This window comes from Trachypithecus francoisi, unplaced genomic scaffold (assembly GCF_009764315.1).
Source record: "Trachypithecus francoisi isolate TF-2019V2 unplaced genomic scaffold, Tfra_2.0 Lachesis_group17, whole genome shotgun sequence".
NCBI lineage: Eukaryota > Metazoa > Chordata > Mammalia > Primates > Cercopithecidae > Trachypithecus > Trachypithecus francoisi.
The window spans coordinates 5,571,233-5,594,750 of record NW_022681462.1 but is presented as its reverse complement, the minus strand read 5'-3'; the positions used below and the strand labels follow the sequence as shown (position 1 = coordinate 5,594,750).

The 23,518-nt window shown below is 40.5% G+C and overlaps 1 protein-coding gene across 10 annotated transcripts in view; it reads left to right on the top strand.

Annotated features, from left to right (window-relative positions):
- PPP4R3B (protein phosphatase 4 regulatory subunit 3B) overlaps nt 1-23,518 on the top strand; it is a 75,408-nt gene that overhangs the window by 7,465 nt on the left and 44,425 nt on the right. For all 10 annotated transcript variants that reach the window (XM_033239098.1, XM_033239097.1, XM_033239093.1 and 7 more), the window contains exons 3-4: nt 8,215-8,313; nt 14,880-15,503. In XM_033239098.1, coding sequence (XP_033094989.1) covers nt 8,215-8,313; nt 14,880-15,503 — 723 coding nt within the window. The remainder of the gene's footprint in view (nt 1-8,214; nt 8,314-14,879; nt 15,504-23,518) is intronic.

Sequence of the window (23,518 nt, the reverse complement as noted above, 5' to 3'; positions counted from 1 at the left end):
ATAGGCCATTTTGCTGTATTAAAATATGTTGACTATGCCAGGCGTGGTGGCTCACACCTGCAGTCCCTGCACTTTGGGAGGCCAAGGCAGGAGGATCCCTTGAGCTCAGGATTTTGGGAACAGCCTGCACAACATAGCAAGACCCCATCTCTACAAAAAAAAAAAATTCAAAAATTGTCCAGGTGTGGTGGTGTGCAGCTATAGTGCTAGCTACTTTGAGAACTGAGACGGGAGGATCATTTGAGCTTGGGAGGTCAAGACTATAGTAAGCCATGATTGTACCACTACACTCCAGTCAGAAAGACAAAGCCAGGCCCTGTCTTAAAAAAAAAAAAAAAAAAAAAAAAAAAATTGAGTAAATTCAGAGGAGATGTTTAACATTCTTCTTTTAACATTACAGTTTTAAAATGAGCCAACTACTAAATTGTGTGCTCAAGATACATCTTTTCTTTCAAAAATGAAGTACCGAATTGTGAGCTTAAAAGGAGTTAGAATGAGTCAAGCTGAATGTCATATGACTGGATATTGAAAAGTCGTTATTGATTTACATCACTTTCTTCCTTACCGTGCACAATACTGAAGTAGTTAATGGAAGAAGATATACTTACTCAATAAACTTAAGCATTTAAACATATTGGAAAGAGAAGAGAATCATTATATGATACAACATGAAATAAGATACCTGATAGGTGTGACAGAAATTTTAAGTTACTTAACATCAGTCCCACTGATACTGACTGAATCAAAAGCAGAGTCAAAGCCAGGTATGGTGGCATGTGCTTGTGGTCCCAGCTACTTGGGAGGCTGAGGCTGGAGGATGACTTAAGGCCAGGAGTTTGAGGCTGTAGTATGCTATGATTGTGCCTGTGCATGGCCATTGCACCCCAGGCTGGGCAACATATCTTAAAAAAATAATAAAAACGAGTCATACTAGGCACAGTGGCTCAACACTTGTAATCTCAACACTTTGGGAGGCTGAGGCAGGAAGATCACTTCAGTCCAGGAGTTCAAGACCAGCCTGAGCAACATGCTGAGACTCTCGCTACAAAAAATATAAAAATAAATTAGCTGGGCATGGTGACACACACCTGTAGACCCAGCTACTTGGGAAGGTGAGGTGGGAGAATTGCTTGAGCCCAGGAGGGCAGTGCTGCAGCGAGCTGTGATTGTGCTACTGCACTTCAGCCTGGGCGATAGAGCAAGACTGTCTCAAAAAAAAAAAAAGAGTCATATGAATGTATACCTATTTAACACAATTGTGTATTAACTGGGTTTAGGAAAATCCTCATTGCAGTTTTATTTGGAGGCAGGATGTAACAGGTGAAACAGATACAGAATGATAGTAAGATAGCTGATAACAAATGTTTTACCGCAGTCTTCACTGAAAGCCCATGAAAGCATTTCACACATGAGGCAACAAAGGTACAGAAAGGGTAAGATTCTTGACTGAGATTATACGGCAGGTATGTGCTGACACACACACAAAAAAAGTAAACTTGTATTCCACAGACTTAGAGCAATAGAAAATTAAGGAAGAGGTTAATGTAAGCTGGAATCATTAAGGAAAACTTCATTCCTGGTGGTAGTGGAAGGAACTGTGATAGGGAAGGAAATATACCTGCTACAAAAGGTATTAAACCTATTTGTAGCAGTGGTTTCTTTTTTTCCCCCTCTTAATCCCAAATGTGATAATACACAGGTTCAGAAGGGGGCATTACAGGTTCTTGAGTAGGGGCCTAAAGTGATACTGTGTTTAAAGAAAAGAGTGTGGCAATGTTATGAATAATACATTGGGGAGGAGGGATAGGGTGGAGCAGAAGATCTTTGAGTAGCAAAACCTTTTACAGTAATTCAGATACAAAAAATGAAAGTCTATTCCACCATGGTAAATGGACGTCAAGGAACAGAGCTCCAGTATATTTTCAAGAAAGTGCTGGAAAATTTGGTAAATGATTAAATATGAAAGACAAGGAATCAAAGGTCACTGGTAGTGTTTTTGAGTCTGGCCAGGAAAATGATGGTTCTTTCCAGAAAGTGGGAAGTTAAGCAGGTTTACATTAATCTTTTGGTTTGAGGCTTATTAAAAAAAATTTTTTTTAATATGTAATATATTAGCCCAGTTAAAAATTCAAAAGGTATTTATTGAAGTCTCTTTCCCACGCCAGATTCTGTCCATACAGTTTCCCTCGCTAGAGGCCACTCACATCACCAGTTTCTTATATATCTTGCTGGAGATATGCATATGTAAGCAAATATGCATACAATTGTATGTATTTTTTCCCTTTTATTGGTATAAATGGTAGCATACTATGTACTATTTTGTGCGTTGCTTTTTTTTTTTCCATCTGGGCTTATAATAAATATAGTAAAATAAATGGAAAGAGATTTTTTATTTTATTTTATTTTTTTTTTGAGACACAGTCTTGCTTTGTTGCCAAGGCTGGAGTGCAGTGGCGCGATCATGGCTCATGGCTTCATGATCATGGATCATGGCCTTGACTTCTGGGCTCAGGCTCCCACCTCAGCCTCCTGAGTAGCTGGGACTGCAGGTGTGCACTCGATGCCTGGCTAATTTTTTGTAGTTATGGGATTTTGCCATGTTGCTCAGGCTGGTCTTAAACTGCTGAGCTAAAGCAGCCCACCCACCTTGGCCTTCCAAAGTGCTGGGCCACACCCAGCCCATGAAAAGGTCTCAAAAGTAACATCTGGGAATAGAGATAGGGTAAGACTTTCCAGCAGGAGATTGTAATTTAAGAATCATAAAAGGCCTGGCGTGCCAGTAGTGGTCCCAGCTTTTTGGGGCTGAGGCAGGAGGATCGCTTGAGACCAGGAGTTTGAGGCAGTAGTTCGTGATAATCACACCTGTGAATAGCCAACTGCACTCCAGCCTTAAAAAAAAAAAAAAATCAGATTAATTATGAATTTTTAGCTGCAAGGTAACCTCCTTTGAGGTACTAGCTATAAATTGAGAAAAGAACAGAGCTCAAGACTGAGTCGTGTTGATCTGACCACATTTATTCATTCATCCAGAAATACCTCATTGAATGCTGCTTCTGGCTGGTCACTGTCTTTCGTTTGGAACTTTTTGGAGGCAGGGTGGTGGTTTTTAGATGAGACTGTCTCCCAGCCAAGAGCATAGTGACATGATCGTGTCTCGCTGCAGCCTTGACCTCCTAGGTGCGATCCTCCCACTTCAGCCTTCTGAGTAGCTGAGACTGCAGGCACATACCACCATGCCTGGCTAATTTTTTTAATTTTTAGTAGAGATGAGGTCTCACTATGATGCCCAGGCTGGTCTCAAACTCCTGCACTCAAACAGTTCTCCCTCCTTGGCCTCCCAAAGTGCTGGGATTACAGGCGTGAGCCTCCACATCCAGCCAAGCTGGGATTTTTGTTTTTATTTATTTATTTATTTTTGAGATAGAGTTTCACTCTTGTTGCCCAGGCTGGAGTGCAGTGGCGCAATCTCGGCTCACTGTAACCTCCACCTCCCAGGTTCAAGCGATTCTCCTGCCTCAGCCTCCCTAGTAGCTAGGATTACAGACATGCACCACCATGCCCAGCTAATTTTGTATTTTTAGTAGAGATGGGGTTTCTCCATGTTGGTCAGGCTGGTCTTGAACTCCCGACCTCAGGTGATCTGCCTGCCTTGGCCTCCCAAAGTGCTGGGATTACAGGCATGAGCCACCACTCCTGGCCATTGGGATTTTTAAAGTAAGCTTTTGAAGAATTTATGCAAAGTGATGGCATGATCCAGAATACTTGGTATCAATCTGTGGAATTGAAGAGAAGCAGTAAGTCAGAAAGTCATTGGGAGATTGCTGCATAGTCCAAGCAAAAGATAATGTTGGATTGGATTGAGGTGATAGAGATGGACAGAGATGGATGGATTTTGTGATACATATTGAAGGTAGAATTTACAGGACGTGCGATGGATCAGTTGTTGGTAATCAGGAAGAAGGAAGATCCGTAACCATTGACTGTTTCCCAAGGTCAGTCCTTAGCATTGGAAAATAACTCTAAATATAAGCCCCATTTAGTTTCTGGTATGTTGACGAGATCAGAGAAAATAATTTAAGTTGAAGTTTAGAATGAGGGGCTGGGTACAGTGGCTCCCACCTGTAATCCCAGCACTTTGGGAGCCCAGGGCCAGCAGATCACCTGAGGTTGGGGGTTCAAGACCAGCCTGGCCAACATGGTGAAAGCCTGTCTCTACTAAAATCACAAAAATTATCCGGGTGTGGGGGCACACACCTGTAATCCCAGCTACTCTGGAGGCTGAGGCAGGAGAATCACTTGAACCCAAAGATGGAGGTTGCAGTGAGCCAAGATTATACCACTGCACTCCAACCTGGGCAACAGAGTGAGACCCTGTATCAAAAAAAAAAGAAGAGCAAAAGAAAGTGATGATGAAAAGGTGCTCAGTTACCTTAATTCAGATTTCAGTGTTTACCTGGACCTTCTCTCAGAACATTGATTGTAGCCAAAATGGGAAAGGCATTGGATGGCTGGATAAAGGGTTTTAGATTTCATTCTGTTAGTCATATCCATTGACCTGACTGTAGATATTACTGTCTATAGATCTAGACACCAGAAAGACCAAGGCATGATTAGAAAATTGTGACTTTGAACCTTATCCCCCAACCTCCAGAAGGGGAGAGGGGCTGAGGGTTTATTAATCACCAGTGGCCAGTGATTTACTTAAACATACCTGTTTAATGAAGCCTCCATAAAAGCCCAGTAGGACTGGGTTTGGAGAGCTCCCAGATAACTAAGTGGAAGTTCCTGGAGGATGATGTCCCCAGGGAGGTAATGTAACCTTTGAGCCTCTTACCCCATACCTTGCTCTATACCTATCTTCATTTGTATCCTTTAAAATATCCTTTATATTATAATAAACTGGTAAATACAACTGTTTCCCTGCGTTTTGTGATAGCAAATTAATCAAATCCAAGGAGAGGGTCATGGGAAGCCTGATTTATAGCCATTTGGTTGGAAGCATAGGTAAAACAACCCAGTCTTGCAGTTGGCGTTAGAAGTAGGGGCAGTCTTGTAGGGCTGAGCCCTCAACTGTGGTATCTGACGGTGTCTCCAGGTAAACAGTGTCAAAGGTGAATTGGAGAATACCCACCTGGTGTCTAGTATAGAACTGATTGATATTGGTGGGGAGAAATCCCCACACTTCTTGGTGATGAAGGTGACAGCACTGATTTGTATTGTGAGAGTGTAGTATGAGAAACAGTTTATTTATTCCTATATTCTCATACCCACCTTTTGTGAATTATTGTAGCCTATATGTGGAGATAACTGCAAATATTTTGTAATTTAAACTGTCCTAACTCAAACAAAATGGATAGGTGCCTTAAAAGGGGTTGATAATGATGTAAGTACAAATGAACTACATAATGGTTAAATTAACATTTACTGCTTAACTATCAACCATGCGACAAAGCAAAAACAATGATGTAATAGATCTGACCAGAAGTTACCCTTTTAAAAAGTTCAGTTATTAAAAAGTTTTTTTTTTTTTTTTTTTGAGACAAAGTCTCGCTCTTGTCCCCCAGGCTGGAGTACAATGGTGCAATCTTGGCTCACTGAAATCTCCACGTCCTGGGTTCAAGTGATTCTCCTGCCTCAGCCTCCCGAGTAGTTGGGATTACAGGTGCCTGCCACCACACCCGGCTAATTTTTGTATTTTTAGTAGAGATGGGGTTTCAACCATGTTGGCCAAGCTGGTCTCAAACTCCTGACCTCAGGTGATCCACCCGCCTCGGCCTCCCAAAGTGCTGGAATTACAGGTGTGAGCCACCGTGCCTGACCGGTAATTTTTTTTTTTAATTAGATATGGGAGTCTCACTGCATTTCCCAGGCTGGTCTCAAACTCCTGGCCTCAAGTGATCCACTTGCCTTAGCCTCCCAAAATGCTAAGATTACAGACGAGCCATTGCATTCTACCAAAGGATAATTTTAAATATGGATTTATATCCACTGTTATGTTTGGGTATCCTATGCCTTAAGTGTGTATTGAGTTTTAATACCAACTAATGATATGGAGCCATTACAGTTCAAACATTTAAAAATTTTGCTTATGTTCTTATAAGCCTTTTCTATTTCAGCATGTGTTTTATAATGCATTAATATACTAATATATTCTTGTATATAATATATAAGCAAATTAAACTGCAGTCAAAAATGTTCTGGAGATCACTGTTCATGAAGCTATTTTGAGGAAGGCTCTAAGAAGATGACTTGGGAATGTAGGGAGCCTGAGTGGGTACCCTGGTATTTTAACCAGCGCTGACCAGAGTAGCTCTGTTTATATCTTTTTTATATAAGGAGGTTCTTAGTAAATTTTTGGTTGTAAAAGGGGTTCTGGTTTTTTTTAAAAACGTTTGAAAACTTTTGTGGATGATGAGAGAAATCGAAGGATTTTTTTTTTTTTTTTTTTTTTTTTTTTTTTTTTGAGACAGAGTCTTGCACTGTCGCCAGGCTGGAGTGCAGTGGCACAATCTCGGCTCACTGCAACCTCTGCCTCCCAGGTTCAAGCGATTCTCCTGCCTTAGCCTCCCAAGTACCTGGGACTACAGGCGCACCCCAGCACGCCCAGCTAATTTTTGTATTTTTAGTAGAGACGGGGTTTCATCATGTTAACCAGGATGGTCTTGATCTCTTGACCCTGTGATCCGCCTGCCTTGGCCTCCCAAAGTGTTGGGATTACAGGTGTGAGCCTCCACGCCTGGCCGAAACTGAAGGATTTTAAACAAAGGAGTGACTTGAGAGAATTTTAGACTAACTCTGGTAGCAAGTTTCTCCCAAACAGCATAGCCAGGAAGAAGGTAGAACACCGATTTCTAGCTATTTTTACCTGATGACACAGAAAATAAGAAGTATTAATCTGAGGCCTGGATTAATTAAATAATATTTTTCATTTACTGTTTAAAGCCAAAAAGTACTGAAATGTTCCCATTTTCAAAACTTTGTCTTTGGAGATGATTTTTAGTTTGTATTCATGTCAGGTCATAATATTTATAAGTACTAGTTAAATGAACAAATTATTACATATAAGGTGTTTTGTAGATTATATTTTTGGTAGAGTATAAACTCAATTTGTATTTGTTTGAAAATCAAAGTTTTAGCCATATTAAACTTTCATTATTATATATCCTTTAAAGTTTGTTCATTTGAGTATTGCATAGTGTTTTTAGTGTTTAAAAATGTGTGTGTAGGCTGGGTGCAGTGGCTCACACCTGTAATCCCAGCACTTTGGGAGGTCAAGGCAGACGGATCGCTTGAGCCCAGGAGTTGGAGTTCCAGACCAACCTGGGCAAAATGGTGAAACCCTGTCTCTACAAAAAATTAGTGTGGCGTGGTGTGTGCACCTGTAGTCCCAGCTACTCGGGAGGCTGAGGTGGGAGGATTGCTGGGGCCTAGGAGGTCAAAGCTGCAGTGAGTCATGACACACACACACACATGATTTGTGTGTGTGTGTGTCGGGGGGGGTATGCTTTATTTTAAATCCAAACTTTAGTTTCTAATACAAGGGTTGACAACCTTTTCCTAAAAGCGTAACTAACCCTTTGGTAGGCATGTAATCGAAGACATTCTAGGAGACTGGTTACCTAAACCTTAGGCTAATTTTTTTATACCCTAAAGTACTGAACTGGGTGCTGTTGGTAGCACTTGTAAATAAGAGCAAATAGCTTTGTTTCACCATGGTGTTGCATTTCTTAAGATCCTGAAGTCTTTTCCAGATTAAAAAAAAAAAATGGCAAAAATAGAGTTAAGCCTTAACCTATTTTCAGATATTAGTTAGCTTACTTTTAACCAGCTCAAAGGGAAGGATAAATACATAGGTGGTTAGTGAATGGGACAGCTGATTTTCTGGAAGCAACAGGAAGTAGATGGTTGGAATGTCTTTGTTACAGTTTTAACCAAGAATGGCTAGCCTTTTTATAAATATTATTTGGGTAACATGAGTCAGAGCCTACTAACCTATTTTAATATTTTTTGTTTTAGAAAATTGCTCAATGTCATTTTTAGTACCAAAGCTATTTTATTGCCAATATATTACTAATAATGCCAATCGAATATACATTAATTACTCTTCTCAGGGCATTTATCATTGCTGTGTTTTCAGTCCTCTTGATTTTTATTTATACTTTGTAGATATCTCTTTTCTAGTGTGATGATATAGAAATATTTATTTTTAAACAGGATACATTAATTGTTTGGTCAGAAGCAGAGAACTATGATTTGGCTCTGAGTTTTCAGGAAAAAGCTGGCTGTGATGAGATCTGGGAAAAAATTTGTCAGGTGAGTTTCTTTTTATAATATTTAACTTAACATTTGCACCTTTTCTTGAATTTTTCTTTCCTTTTTACTTCAAACATGTATTAGGATGTGGAGAGATAGTGTCTTAATGTGAGACTTGATAATATAACTTGAAATTTTTTAATATTCTACAGCAAATTATTTTACTTCAAGTTTTTTAAAAACAACTTTGTCATAGTTTTGTTTTACCACTTTAGATTTTGATAGCATATACTCATAATTAATACCTTATATTATAGAGTGGCAAGTACTTTAAACAAACCAAAAGAAGATTAAGTAATTAAGTCAGGCTTTTAGATTAAAAATAATAAATATTTGGTCATATGTTTGCCTAATGTTTATGAATACTGTACGAGGCACTAATGATCAACAGTATTCATGACTTCAGTTTATGTGGAACTTAGAGTATAGCAGGATATATAGAATATATGGTAACTCTTAAGTAACTAGAATTTTTTTAAAAGAAACCTTTTATTTTAGAACAGTTTTAGATTTACAGAAAATATAACTATAATGGAGAAGACAAACATCTCTTATTTATAACTAAGATATTGATTTACATATCTGCTGGAACATAAATTTATATGGTGGATATTTATTCTAGTGATTTCTGTATAAGATTATACCTTGTCCCATCCTACTACCCCACCTCTATATGTCAACACCTACTTTTTTTTTTTTTTTTTTTTTTTTTTGAGGCGGAGTCTCGCTCTGTCGCCCGAACTGGACTGGAGTGCAGTGGCCGGCTCTCAGCTCACTGCAAGCTCTGCCTCCCGGGTTTACGCCATTCTCCCGCCTCAGCCTCCCGAGGAGCTGGGACTACAGGCGCCTGCCACCTCGCCCGGCTAGTTTTTGTATTTTTTTTTAGTAGAGATGGGGTTTCACCGTGTTAGCCAGGATGGTCTCGATCTCCTGACCTCGTGATCCGCCCGTCTCAGCCTCCCAAAGTGCTGGGATTACAGGCTTGAGCCACCGCGCCCGGCCAACACCTACTTTTTTTTTTTTTTTTTTTTTTTTTGAGGCGGAGTCTCGCTCTGTCGCCGGGACTGGAGTGCAGTGGCCAGATCTCAGCTCACTGCAAGCTCCGCCTCCCGGGTTTACGCCATTCTCCTGCCTCAGCCTCCCGAGTAGCTGGGACTACAGGCGCCCGCCATCTCGCCTGGCTAGTTTTTGTATTTTTAGTAGAGACGGGGTTTCACCGTGTTAGCCAGGATGGTCTCGATCTCCTGACCTCGTGATCCGCCCGTCTCGGCCTCCCAAAGTGCTGGGATTACAGGCTTGAGCCACCGCGCCCGGCCAACACCTACTTTTTAATACATGTTCTTGGATATAAATGTATTTGTCCACCCGGACGCAATTGCTCACACCTGTAATCCTAGCGCTTTGGGAGGCCGAGGCAGGCAGGTCACCTGAAATCAGGAGTTCGAGACCAGCCTGGCTAACACGGTGAAACCTCATCTCTTCTCAAAGTACAAAAATTAGCTGGGCGTGGTAGTGCATGCCTGTAGTCCCAGCCACTAGGGTGACTGAGGCAGGAGAATAGCTCGAACCTGTGAGGGAGGTTGCAGTGAGCCAAGATCATGCCACTGCACTCCAGCCTGGGCGACAGAGTAAGACTGTCTCAAAAAAAAAAAAAAAGTGTTCGTCCTAGAAATTTTTGTGGAAATTTGTTTATTACTGCTTTCACTTAGGTAGTTTCAGGAGGTCTCCAAGAACGCTCTCAATTTCCATAATTCATCGGAAAGACTCAACAGAATTCAGCAAAACATTATACTCACAGTTACCGTTTATTACAGCAAAATGATACAGATTCATATAACCAATGGGAAAAGGTGCATAGGGTAGGGTCTAGGAGAGTTCCAGGCTTGAGCTTCAATTCTCTTTCCCAGTGGAATCATGCAGACAGCACTTAATTCTCCCAACAGTGATATATGGCAGCACACGTTCAGTATGGCCAACCAGAGAAGTTTACCGAAACCTTTGTGTCCAGGGTTTTCATTGGGGATTAGGGTTTACGTAAGCATGGCTTACCACCTGTGTGGCTAACCTTATTCCAGCACCTCCAGAGGTCAAGAATATCTTGTGGTCCAAGGCCCCCACCATATACCACATTGTTAGCATAGTATGTCTGGCATAGGTGAAGGCCCCCAGGTAAACAAAAACACTATTATGAAGCAGGATATTCTGAGTGCTTAGAGTTTACCTCTCTGGAGCTAGATAAGGGCCAAACTTTTCCTTTGGCAAGGTCAGTCCTTTACTGCACAGGCCACTCCTTGACCAAGACTCTCTTACACCAAAATGATCATATTTGTGTGAGCATCTACATTTAGCATAGGATTTATATCACAGATGGAGAAATAATATCAGTATGAATATGCCTAGCATTTCGGGCCAGTGTGGAGTAGAAACAGGTTTGAAGAAACAACTAACTTTTCCTATAAAACCATGTCATACCTTTTGTACTTTTGTACTACTTTGATTTCTTATTTCTCTCCTTGATCTGCAGATTTTACCTTATGATAAACTTGTACAGAACGGTATACCATAGAAACTGATAGTCAATAGCTTTTTGTCAGTCCAGTGATTTTTTTTTTCTTCTTAGGTTCCAGACCATGATTCTGTAGGGCCAGTGACTTTCCTTTTTCTTAATTATTCAAATAACTCAGCATGGGCCAGTGATTTTTCTATCAGCATTACATCCTCAGGAAGCTTTAACTCAATCTCCCAGTACATTTGATCATCAATATCAGTATTATAAGATTTATGTAGATAAGGTAGTTGGATCAACAATACTAGTGTTACACCATATCACAGTATGGTAGTAGATATAACCTGAAAAGTAAGAGTTGATAGATTCTAGCACATTACTAGAATCCCACTTAGTCATTAACAGTTGGTCTGGGGCTGGGCATGGTGGCTCACGCCTGTAATCCCAGCACTTTGGGAGGCCAAGGCGTGCGCGTCACGAGGTCAGGAGATCGAGACCATCCTGGCTAACACGGTGAAACCCCGTCTCTACTAAAAATACAAAAAATTAGCCAGACGTGGTGGTGGGCGCCTACAGTCCCAGCTACTTGGGAGGCTGAGGCAGGAGAATGGCGAGAACCTGGGAGGCAGAGCTCGCAGTGAGCCAAGATAGCGCCACTGCACTCCAGCCTGGGCTACAGAGCGAGACTCTGTCTCAAAAAAAAAAAAAACAACAGTTGGTCTGGTTCATCATCATATTGTATGGCAAAATGTCTCCCAGAGCAGTATCATTCTTCGAAGCTTACAGGCTCCCATTTAACCTAGTCAGGTTTCAAGAGGAGGAGTGGTCTTGGCAAACCTATTGCTTCACCCTTCCAGGCATCTGTTGTAACTGAGCTAAGAGACAATGTCATCTCTTGGCCTTCAGCCTTTCTTGAGGCATCACTGCCTTTTTTTTTTTTTTTTTTTTGGAGACATGGTCTGGCTGTCCCCAGGCTAGAATGCCGTGGTGTGATCTCAGCTCACTGCAACCTCTGCCTCCCGGGCTCAAGGGATTCTCCTACTTCAGCCTGCTAATAGCTGGGACTACAGGTGTGCACCACCATGCCTGGCTAATTTTTGTATTTTTTGTAGAGACGAGGTTTCATCATGTTGCACAGGCTGGTCTTGAACTCCTGAGCTCGTGATCTGCCTGCCTCAGCCTCCCAAAGTACTGAGATTACAGACATGAGCCACAGCGCCCAGCTTAGGCACCAATGTTAATACTGAATTTTCCTTCTTACATTATGTTACTCATTGTTTCATTTTTTTTTTTTTCATCTTTTACTGTTTCTCCTATCCATTTGTCATTATTTTTTTTAATTTTATGTTTATTCTTTGTCATTGATTTTTATTCAGACTTTTCCACCTTTGGAAGGGATATTAGATGGAAGGGATGGTCCAGCAAAGTTAACTCTTTACTATACCACTCAGTACTCCACTTCTTAAAATCTATGCATGTTGCTGAATATGTATTTAGTTTTTTGCTCCTAACTACTGCATGATATTTCACAGAATCATATGTCATGTTTTACTTTTTCAGTTCTGGGAAGTCATTGCTGATCTTTGAAAGAACAGTTTCAGTTTCAATAAGCGCCATATTACTTAATTATTTCTTAACCACCCCCCTCCCCTGCCTTTGTTTTTTTTTTTTTTTTTGAGACAGAGTTTCGCTCTTGTTGCCTAGACTGGAGTGCAATGGTGTGATCTTGGCTCACTGCAACCTCCGCCTCCTGGGTTCAAGCGGTTCTCCTGCCTCAGCCTCTTGAGTAGCTGGGATTACGGGCATGCACCACCATACCCAACTAATTTTGTACTTTTAGTAGAGACGGGGTTTCTCCATGTTGGTCAGGCTGGTCTTGAACTCCCAACCTCAGGTAATCTGCCCGCCTTGGCCTCCCAAATTGGTGGGATTACAAGAGTGAGCCACCATGCCCAAGCTTAACCCCTTATAATGAGAAAATAGAACAAAAAAGCTTCCCTGAAAAAGTTTGGTGGTTCAGATAGTTCAGTGTGTCTTAAGGGGAATGGAGAATGATGAAATAGAAAGAACCATTGTAGAGACATAAATTTTAAAAACAAGAGCAAAGATAATTTTTATATGTTTAGCTATGAGAAAGCATAAATTTAGAAGTACATATGGAAATGTTAACCTTAGGAAATGGTATGGACATTTTCTTTGAAGTGAATGAAGGAAATGTGTGAAGGTAAGTTTTGTTTTTCTTTTTTGTTTTTTGTTTTTTTTTTTTGAGACGGAGTCTTGCTCTGTCGCCCAGGCTGGAGTGCAGTGGCCCGATCTCAGCTCACTGCAAGCTCCGCCTCCTGGGTTTACGCCATTCTCCCGCCTCAGCCTCCCGAGTAGCTGGGATTACAGGCGCCCGCCACCTCGCCCGGCTAGTTTTTTGTATTTTTTAGTAGAGACGGGGTTTCACCGTGTTCGCCAGGATGGTCTCGATCTCCTGACCTCGTGATCCGCCCGTCTCGGCCTCCCAAAGGGCTGGGATTACAGGCTTGAGCCACCGCGCCCGGCCGTGAAGGTAAGTTATGAGATGGAGAAATGTTAGAGGAAGTTGAGTACTGATGGACTTTTTATTCAAAGGAAACCTCTTATCTTCTGAGACTTAAAGGTGAAGGTAATGTTTGAGAAGTTGGAAAGTGAAAAAAAATTTAAAGCAGCGGCTGTAATGGATGACGATAGGATTATGGAATAGAGAATTTTTATTGAAAAACCCTATCTAGGCCGGGCGCGGTGGCTCAAGCCTGTAATCCTAGCACTTTGAGAGGCCGAGACGGGCGGATCACGAGGTCAGGAGATCGAGACCATCCTGGCTAACACGGTGAAACCCCGTCTCTACTAAAAAATACAAAAAAATTAGCCGGGCGAGGTGGTGGGCGCCTGTAGTCCCAGCTGCTCGGGAGGCTGAGGCAGGAGAATGGCGTGAACCCGGGAGGCGGAGCTTGCAGTGAGCTGAGATCCGGCCACAGCACTCCAGCCTGGGCGGCAGAGCGAGACTCCGTCTCAAAAAAAAAAAAAGAAAAGAAAAACCCTATCTATAGTGTGGATTTATTGTGAATCCATACAGCAGAGTTCATGGCTGTCTTTGAGATGTTATGATCAGATTGTGTTGTAGCAATACAATCCTAAAATTTCAATGGTTTGTCACAACAAAAGTTGATTTCTCCTTAATGCTGTTTGACCTATAGGGGAAGGGGCCCTGCTCATGTGAGTCATTCAGGGACCAACCTGGAAGAGAATTCATTTTATTTTATGTTATGTTATGTTATTATTTTATTTTTTGAGACAGAGTCTTGCTGTGTTTCCCAGGCTGGACTGCAGTGGTTCAGTCTTAGCTCACTGCAGCCTCCACCTTCCAGGTTCAAGTGATTCTCCTGCCTCAGCCACCTGAGTAGCTGAGATTACAGGCATATGCCACCACACCTTGCTAATTTTTGTATTTTTAGTAGAGACGGGGTTTCACCATGTTGCCCAGGCTAGTTTTGAACCCCTGACCTCAAGTGACCCGCCTGTCTCAGCCACCTAAAGTGCTGAGATTACAGGCATGAGCCACCGTGCCTAGCTAGTCACTAGTAATTGAAAGTGAAGACTAGGCCAGGCACGGGGGCTCACACCTGTAATGCCAGCACTTTAGGTGGCTGAGGCAGGCGGGTCACTTGAGGTCAGGGGTTCAAAACCAGCCTGGGCAACATAGTGAGACACTGTCTCCACAAAAAGTAAAAATGTTAGCTAGGTGTGGTGGCACATGCCTGTAGTCTCAGCCACTTGGGAGGCTGAGGCAGGAGGATCACTCGAGCCCAGGAGTTTAGTGTCACAGTGAGCTGTGATCGCACCACTGCACCCCAGCCTAGGCAGCAGAGCTAGATCCTGTTTCTATTAAAAATAATAATAAATTAGTAGTGAGTATTACTAATATTTATTCTTTGCAAGATATTTTACTTAAATTCAATAGTCAGAGATTTGATTTCCAAAATTTTGAATTCTTTTGTATTTTAAGGTAATTAGCTGTATACTTGGATATTTTTAGGTTCAAGGTAAAGACCCATCAGTGGAAGTCACACAGGACCTCATTGATGAATCTGAAGAAGAACGATTTGAAGAAATGCCTGAAACTAGTCATCTGATTGACCTGCCCACATGTGAACTCAATAAACTTGAAGAGATTGCTGACTTAGTTACCTCAGTGCTCTCCTCACCTATCCGTAGGGAAAAGCTGGCTCTCGCCTTGGAAAATGAAGGCTATATTAAAAAACTACTGCAGCTGTTCCAAGCTTGTGAGAACCTAGAAAACACTGAAGGGTTACACCATTTGTATGAAATTATTAGAGGAATTTTATTCCTAAATAAGGCAACTCTTTTTGAGGTAATGTTTTCTGATGAGTGTATCATGGATGTCGTGGGATGCCTTGAATATGACCCTGCTTTGGCTCAGCCAAAAAGACATAGAGAATTCTTGACCAAAACTGCAAAGTTTAAGGAAGTTATACCAATAACAGACTCTGAACTAAGGCAAAAAATACATCAGACTTACAGGGTACAGTACATTCAGGACATCATTTTGCCCACACCATCTGTTTTTGAAGAGAACTTTCTTTCTACTCTTACGTCTTTTATTTTCTTCAACAAAGTTGAGATAGTCAGCATGTTGCAGGTAAGTAAAAAGATATTCTTCACAATTCCATTTTTCAGATACTTAGTTCCCTTAATAGTTCAAGCTGGTGTTTTTACCCTCATTTTTTGAAAGATTTATTTTGTTTAAGTGCATTATTAAGTACGTTTAAAGTAAACAAAATAAATTAGGACTTTATATCTTGTGGTTTTAGTGCAACCTTTTATTTGTTTGTTTTTTTGAATTGGAGTCTCATTCTGTCACCCAGGCTGGAATGCAGTGGCACAATCTCGGCTCACTGCAACCTGCGCCTCCCGGATTCAAACAATGCTTCTTCCTCAGCCTCCCAATTAGCTGAGACTACAGGTGTGCGCCACCATGCCCAGCTGATTTTTTGTATTTTTAGTAGAGAAGGGGTATCACTGTGTTGCCCAGGCTGGTATCGAACTCCTGAGCTCAGCAATCCACCTGCCTCAGCCTCCCAAAGTGCTGGGATTATAGGCATGAGCCACTGTGCCTGGCCCAGCCTTTTATATTTTTAAGTGGTCTGTGTTTCAACTTTTTATAAGATTTAATATTTGTGTTTCTAAAATGGAGGTAGAATATACATAACATAAAATTCACCGTTTTAACAATTTATTTATTTTTTGAGATGGAGTTTTGCTCTTGTTACCCAAGCTGGAGTGCAATGGCATGATCTCTGCTCACTACAACCTCCGCCTCTTGGCAGAGAGAAGTGATTCTCCTGTCTCAACCTCCTCAGTAGCTGGGATTACAGGCATGAGCCAGCACGCCCAGCTAATTTTTGTTGTTGTTGTTTTGTTGTTGTTTTTTTGAGATGGAGTCTCGCTCCATAGCCCAGGCTGGAGTGCAATGGTGTGATCTTGGCTGCAAGCTCTGCCTCCGGGGTTCAGGCCATTCTCCTGCCTCAGCTTCCTGAGTAGCTGGGACTGCAGGCGCCCGCCACCGTGCCAGGGTAATTTTTTGTGTTTTTAGTGGAGACGGGGTTTCACCGTGTTAGCCAGAATGGTCTCAATCTCCTGACCTTGTGATCCACCCGCCTCGGCCTCCCAAAGTGCTGGGATTACAGGCGTGAGCCACCGCGTCCGGCCCAATTTTTTGTATTTTTAGTAGAGGGGGGTTTCTCCATGTTGATCAGGCTGGTCTCGAATTCCCAACCTGAGGTGATCCACCCACCTTGGCCTCAGTAAGTGCTGGGATTACAGGTGTGAGCCACTGCGCCCAGCCAGTTTTAACAATTTTTAAGTGTACAGTTCATTGACATTAAGTATATTCGCAGTGTTATGCAACAGTCACCACCATCCATTTCCAGAACTTTTTCATCATCCCAAACAGAAACTCTGAACCCATTGAACAGTAACTACCCATATTCCCTCTTTCCAGCTCTTGGTAATCACTGTTCTACTCTTTCTGAATTTGCTTATTATATATATCGATGATGCAGCTATTTATTATTATTATTATTGTTATTATTTTGAGATGGAGTTTCACTCTTGTTGCCCAATCTGGAGTGCAGTGGTGTGATTTTGGTTCATTGCAACCTCCATCTTCTGGGTTCAAGCGATTCTCCTGCCTCAGCCTCCCCAGTAGCTGGGATTACAGGTGTGCCACCACGCTCGACTAATTTTTTTGTGTTTTTAGTAGAAACAGGGTTTCACCATGTTGGCCAGGCTGGTCTCAAACTCCTGACCTCAGGTAATCCACCCTCCTTGGCCTCCCAAAGTGCTGGGATTACAGGCATGAGCCACCGCGCCTGGGTAATGCAGCTGTATTTAACCTTTTTCCTGTCTGTCCTGCGAATACTCGCCAATAATGCTTGGCTGCAGCATTTACCCTGAGACAGCTTTGCCACAAAATACCTAGCTTTTATTATTATTTTTGCGTTGCTGTGGTATATTAATCCTAGAAAACATAGCATTCCTGCACATGATATTAATGTCGTTCTCAAACATTTGTTGGCCAAAGATTCATTTGATGAATCTGATTTTTTTTTAAATAGACGATTCTGATGATTCAAACAATTCTGATGTTAGTTCTGTTTAGAAGTAACTCCAGGAACAGTTTTTATATTTTATTTTCACATTGAAAATCAGATTTGTTTCAGCCTCAAAGAGCGTGTTTATGTAAAATGAAATGAGTGCTGGCAGTAAGCTGCACTTTTTTTTTCTAATTGGGGAAAGGGTTAAAAGTATATTTTCTTCCATTTTGAGAGATACTGTTATTATTGGGGTGTATATGAGTATGTGGCTATTTGCTATAAGAATGTGATTTTATTCTGTCTCACTGAGTTGTGAAATAGGAGCTTTATGCTATATTTATCATGTTAATCCTTTACACCCTAACAGTATAAAAAGCATGCTTTTAAAGTACTTGTAACGGTAGACTATACTAAGCTTTCTGCATAACTGCTTTTGTTATTTCCATATCAATCACTAAGTTTATTGAGCACCTACTATATACTTACTGTTATGGATCTCAGAGTGTGGTTTGTGGACCTCTGGAAGTCCCTGAGACCCTCTTAGAGGCATTTATGAGGTTTTCCTTTTTCTAGTTTGATGTCAGCGTGAGGCTGTGTTTTTTTTTTTTTTATACTTTTGCCTAAAGAACATACTGCAACAAATTGAATGACAAAAAAGATAAATGAGTATCTAGTTGTCTTCTGTTAAGCCAGATGTTGAGATTTGCAAAAATGTAAAAGGGGCTACTCTTTTTACTAAAAGTTTAAAATTTTGGATCATATAGCTGTTTCTCTTAAAACATTTACATAAACATAAAATAACTTATTTTAAAAACTGAATTCATAAATATTTTCACAAGTCTTGGTTTTAATTGTAATTATGGTAAATATTGATGAACATAACTTGCATAATAAAAGCTCTTCAGGGTCCTCCATAATTTTTTAAAATTCATTTTATTTTTTATATAGAGACAGGATCTGATGTATTGCCCAGGCTGGTCTCAAACTCCTGGCCTCAAGTGATCCTCCTCACCCTCTCAAAGTGCTGAGATAGGTGTGAGCCACTGTACCCGGCCTCTGCATAATTCTTAAGAGTTTAGGCCGGGTGTGATGGCTCACCCGTTGGCCCAGCACTTTGGAAGGCCAAGGCAGGAGGATCACTTGTGGTCAGGAGTTTGAGACCAGCCTGACCAACATGGCGAAACTCCATCTCTACGAAAAGTACAAAAATTAGCCAGGCATGGTGGCACGTGCCTGTAATCCCAGCTACTCAGGAGGCTGAAGTGGGAGAATTGCTTGAACCTGGGAGGCAGAGGTTGCAGTGAGCTGAGATTGTGCCACTGTACTCCAGCCAGGGTGACAGAGTGAGACTTATCTGAAAAAAAAAAAAAAAAAAAAAAAAAGAGTTTAAAAGGGTCCTGATACAAATAATTGAGATTCTATCTCTGACTTAGTGCCAGCTAATAGACTTCATTTTGTGACATTTCCCACCAATAGCCACCTATTATTGTTACTTTATTTTTTTGTGTAGGATTTACTTTTCTTTCGTATCATTTATTCACCTACCAATTTTTTGTTATTCCCCAATAATGAGTGCGGGGAAGTTTAGATGTACACATCAGGTTCTTTTTATAATATATAGGACCTGTTTATTTTTAAACCATAGTATACAATTCAGGGTGCTGTTTCACTTGTTGACACAAAAACATTTAATAATCTTAGGAGATTGGAAATAGAGTCACAATCTGTAGTTGATAAAAAGGGGACCCAGTAACAGAAGCTCAAATGTAGCTTTCAAATGAGTGTTCTTGTCTTCAGAAGGGTTTCCAAATTCATAATAGTAAATTGTAAATACTTTTATATATTCAGAAAATAAATTATGTAAACTATAAATATTTGTAAACCTTTGTATGTCATTTTATGTATTTTATAATAGGTTTATTTGTGAAGGCTATAATTATGTAAATCAAGTGCAGCTTTTTCTTTTCCTAAAAGAAGACTTATTCATTTCTGCTTCATGAGATGCATTTCATGAAATAGCCAGATTCTGTGAACTGTTATTTACGTAAGGTTTACTACTTAATTATCTCTTATGTGCCAGCAAAGATGTTGAATTTTTTTTATTTTTATTTTTTTTTTTTAGATTCAGAGGGTGCATAGGCTTATTTGTTACATGGGTATTGCATGAGTAATGGTGGAAATTGGGCTTCTAGTGTACCCATCACTCAGATGTTGAACACAGTGCCCAGTAGATAATTTTTAAACCTTCACTCCCCTCCCATCCTACCCCTTTTTGGAGTTCCCAGTGTCTCTTATCTCAGTCTTAATGTCCATGTGTACCCACTTGTAAGTGAGAACGTGCACTGTATGATTTTCTGCCTCTGAGTTCACTTAGGATAATGGCCTCCAGCTCCATTCACGTTGCTACAAAAGACATGATTTCATTCTTTTTTAACATTTCATTTGTATTCCACAGTGTATATATACACCCCATTTTGTTTGTCTAATCATCTTTTGGTAGACACTTAGGTGGGTTCCATGACTTGCTATCGTGAATAGTGTTGCGATCAATGTACAAGTGCGAGTGTCTTTTTAACATAATGCGTTTTTTTCCTTTGGGTATGAATTGTGTTTTCAACTATGTGTGAAAAGGAAAGAAATAAGATTGTGGCCGGTGGTCTCTGTTTTATTTTATTTTTTGTAGAGGTGGGGGTTTTGCTATGTTGCCTAAACTGTTCTTAACTGGCCTCAAGCAATCCTGGTGCCGAGGCTTCAAAAGTGTTGGGATTACAGGCGTGAACCACCATACCTGGCCCTGCAGTGGCCTCTAAGCCCTTATTTCCTAAAGTCTCACTCTGAGATTTCCATGTAGAAATTTTTGGCTAGGTAGTAGGTGTTTCCAGATACCTATCTGGCTATCTAGTACACTTACTTGTAGTTTCTTTTTTTTTTTTTTTTTTTTTTTTTTGAGATGGAGTCTCTCTCTGTTGCCCAGGCTGGAGTGCAGTGGCATGATCTCGGCTCACTGCAAGCTCCACCTCCCAGGTTCATGCCATTCTCCTGCCTCAGCCTCCCAAGTAGCTGGGACTACAGGCACCCACCACTAGCCTGGCTAATTTTTTGTATTTTTAGTAGAGACGGGTTTTCACCACGTTAGCCAGGATGGTCTCAATCTCCTGACCTCGTGATCCGCCCGCCTCGGCCTCCCAAAGTGTTGGGATTACAGGAGTGAGCCACCATGCCTGGCCACCTGTGGTTTCTTAATGAGCATTAACTTGCTGCTGTGTGAGTTGTAGAAGGCAAGTGAATATGTAAGAATTTTATGTAACTGGGCCAAAGTGAGGTAGTACAAAGGTCCTTATAAATCCTAGCCTAAATTAGGTTAATTAACTGATGCATTATATGGAAGTACTTAGCATAGTCACTGGCTCCTAGTATGTATGCTAATACATGTTGACAATATCTTAAGCATGATAGGGACAGAAGACTTCAGCGACTCTGAATTTTCTACCTAATTGCAGATCAAAATCCCCTGAGCCCAGAATTGAGCAACATTCTTTTAAAATGTTATAGAAATTAATTTTTTTTTTTTTTTTTTTTTTTGAGGCAGTCTTGCTCTGTCGCCCAGGCTGGAGTGCAGTGGCACTGTCTTGGCTCACTGCAGCCTCTGCCTCCCAGGTTCAAGTGATTCTCAAGCCTCAGCCTCCCCGGGAGCTGGGATAACAGGCAGCAGCCACCACGCCTGGCTAATTTTTGTATTTTTAGTATAGACAGAGTTTCACTGTGTTGGCCAGGCTGGTCTCCAACTCCCAAAGTCAGGTGATCCGCCTGCCTCAGCCTCCCAGAGTGCTGGGATTACAGGCATGAGCCACTGCCCCCAGCCAGAAATTAAATTTTTGAAAGCAAATAAAGTGAGGTTATTTCTGCACAAACAGCTACAGAATAAGATCCTTTTCAGAATAGAACGTTTTAATTTCTCTCCTTACTAGAAATGATGGAGGACAGGAATCTCAAATGTTGACATTTTAACACATTTACATATATTATATTATATACATATTTCTGCTATTCCATAGGTAAGAGTTAAGCTTAAAATTAGCCCAGCAGGATCAGCAGTTTAGTTTTCTTTTTAACATATTTTGCAGATACTAAGGTTTTGGCACCAAGAGAGAAAAATTTCTAACTTTCCATCCCAGTTACAAATTAAATATGTAAAATCTTCAAATACTCTTTAAAAGACTGTTTAGAGTAATAGGGCTTTTCATTTTGTTTTTAGGATTTTTCTTTGGATTCAAGTACAGGATTTAATATATTAAATTTTATCTTACTAGATTTGGCCCATTCCGGCTTGTGTGTGTATCTTTTGCTTTGATTTGATTCATAAGTTTGATTCAACTTCAAACTTATGTTTGAAGTTTGAAATACTAGGAACCTGTCCTGTGGTTTACTTAGTAGGAGTGACAAAAACCTCATTAATTATTTGGGAGGCCTGGATTCTAAATCCATCTGTCACTGACTACCCTCAGAAAAATTCACTTTTTGGACCTCAGTCTCTTGAAATTTAAAATCGCACTTGATAGTCTCTGTAACAATGTTGCAAAATCTGATCTAAGTTTCTGTGTTTATATGTTTCTAAAAATGAATGGGTTCTGTTTTTTCTTTTGTTTGGCCTGTATTTATATTACTGCAAAGAAAAGAGTTTGATTTAGACTGTTTAGAAGCAACCTCTTTTTTTCCCCACAGTGTTTTTTTTATGTTATCCAGAAAAGCAGCCACACAAATTTTGACTTAAATATATAGGTTTTATTAAAACAAGAGCTGTTAAAACCAAATAGAAAAGAAAAACTAAAGAGATTAGTTTGATTACTTGGAGAACCAGAGATTTTGGAGTAAGTATTTCAACTATATGATAGGCTTTAAGTTATTGATTATTTGCTTCCTTCATAAATATATTGGAACAGAGTGCTTTTATAGCTTAATGATAACAAGAGTAATGCTGGAAATCAGGAAAAAAATACTAGGAATCCACATTCTCTTAATGGACTGTAATAATTGAGATTGCCTCTATCTGTAATATTTTATGCAGTTCTACTTATCAGCTCACAAGTACCGAATCATATAAGAAGAATTCAAGTGGGAAATTGCATTTATCAAGGAGTTGGAACTTTTTTCTTATGAAAATATTTTGAAAAAGTTAAATTTTCAGGTAGTAAAGGATGAAGATATAATCTACAACAGATGCAGGAAAATAGAAATTTATAAAAGGTGTGAATGGAGGTAAATATGTACTTACTCACCCTAACCTAAAATATTGAGACTACAAGTATTTGGAAAAAGTAGGCTGGGCATGGTGGCTCATGTCTGTAGTCCTGGCACTTTGGGAGGCTGAGGTGGGAGGATTGCTTGAGGCCAGGAGTTCAATACCAGCCTGGGCAACAAAGTGAATCCCCCCCCCACCATCTCTACAAAAAGTTTAAAAAATTAGGCAGATATGGTGGCATGTGCCCGCGGTCTCTGTTACATGGGAGTCTGAGGGAGGAAGATTGCTTGAGTCCAGGAGGTCCAGGCTACAGTGAGCCATGTTTGTACCACTGCACTCCAGCCTGGGCAACAGAGTGAGACTCAAGAAAAATAAAAAAGGAAAAAGTAACTTAAGGGCTAAATAAAAGATTACATATGCATATAAACTCCCTCAAAAGATGGATGTTCAGGCTGCAGTGCATAAGGTCCAAAACGAGTCAATGAAATACCAAAGGAAACACCATTCTGAGTCAAACTAAATGAGTTATCCACCAGTGTCTTCTCTTTGAGTAGCACCAATTGATTTTTAGTGGAAAAGCATGTTATACTCTCTGATTGTACGTAGTGGTTTCTATTCATTTTTTAAAAATATATGCTCTACCTTATTTCAAAAAGGACTTAAGGGATTGATACCACTTAGTGGATGATCCTCAGTAAGAAAAAGGACAGGTAGTTGGGGATGTATCCTTTAAATGTTAGGGTTTTATTTTACTATCAACTCTACAGATATTATTGTTATAAACTTTTTTAGAACAAGTTACTTTAATGGAAATTACAT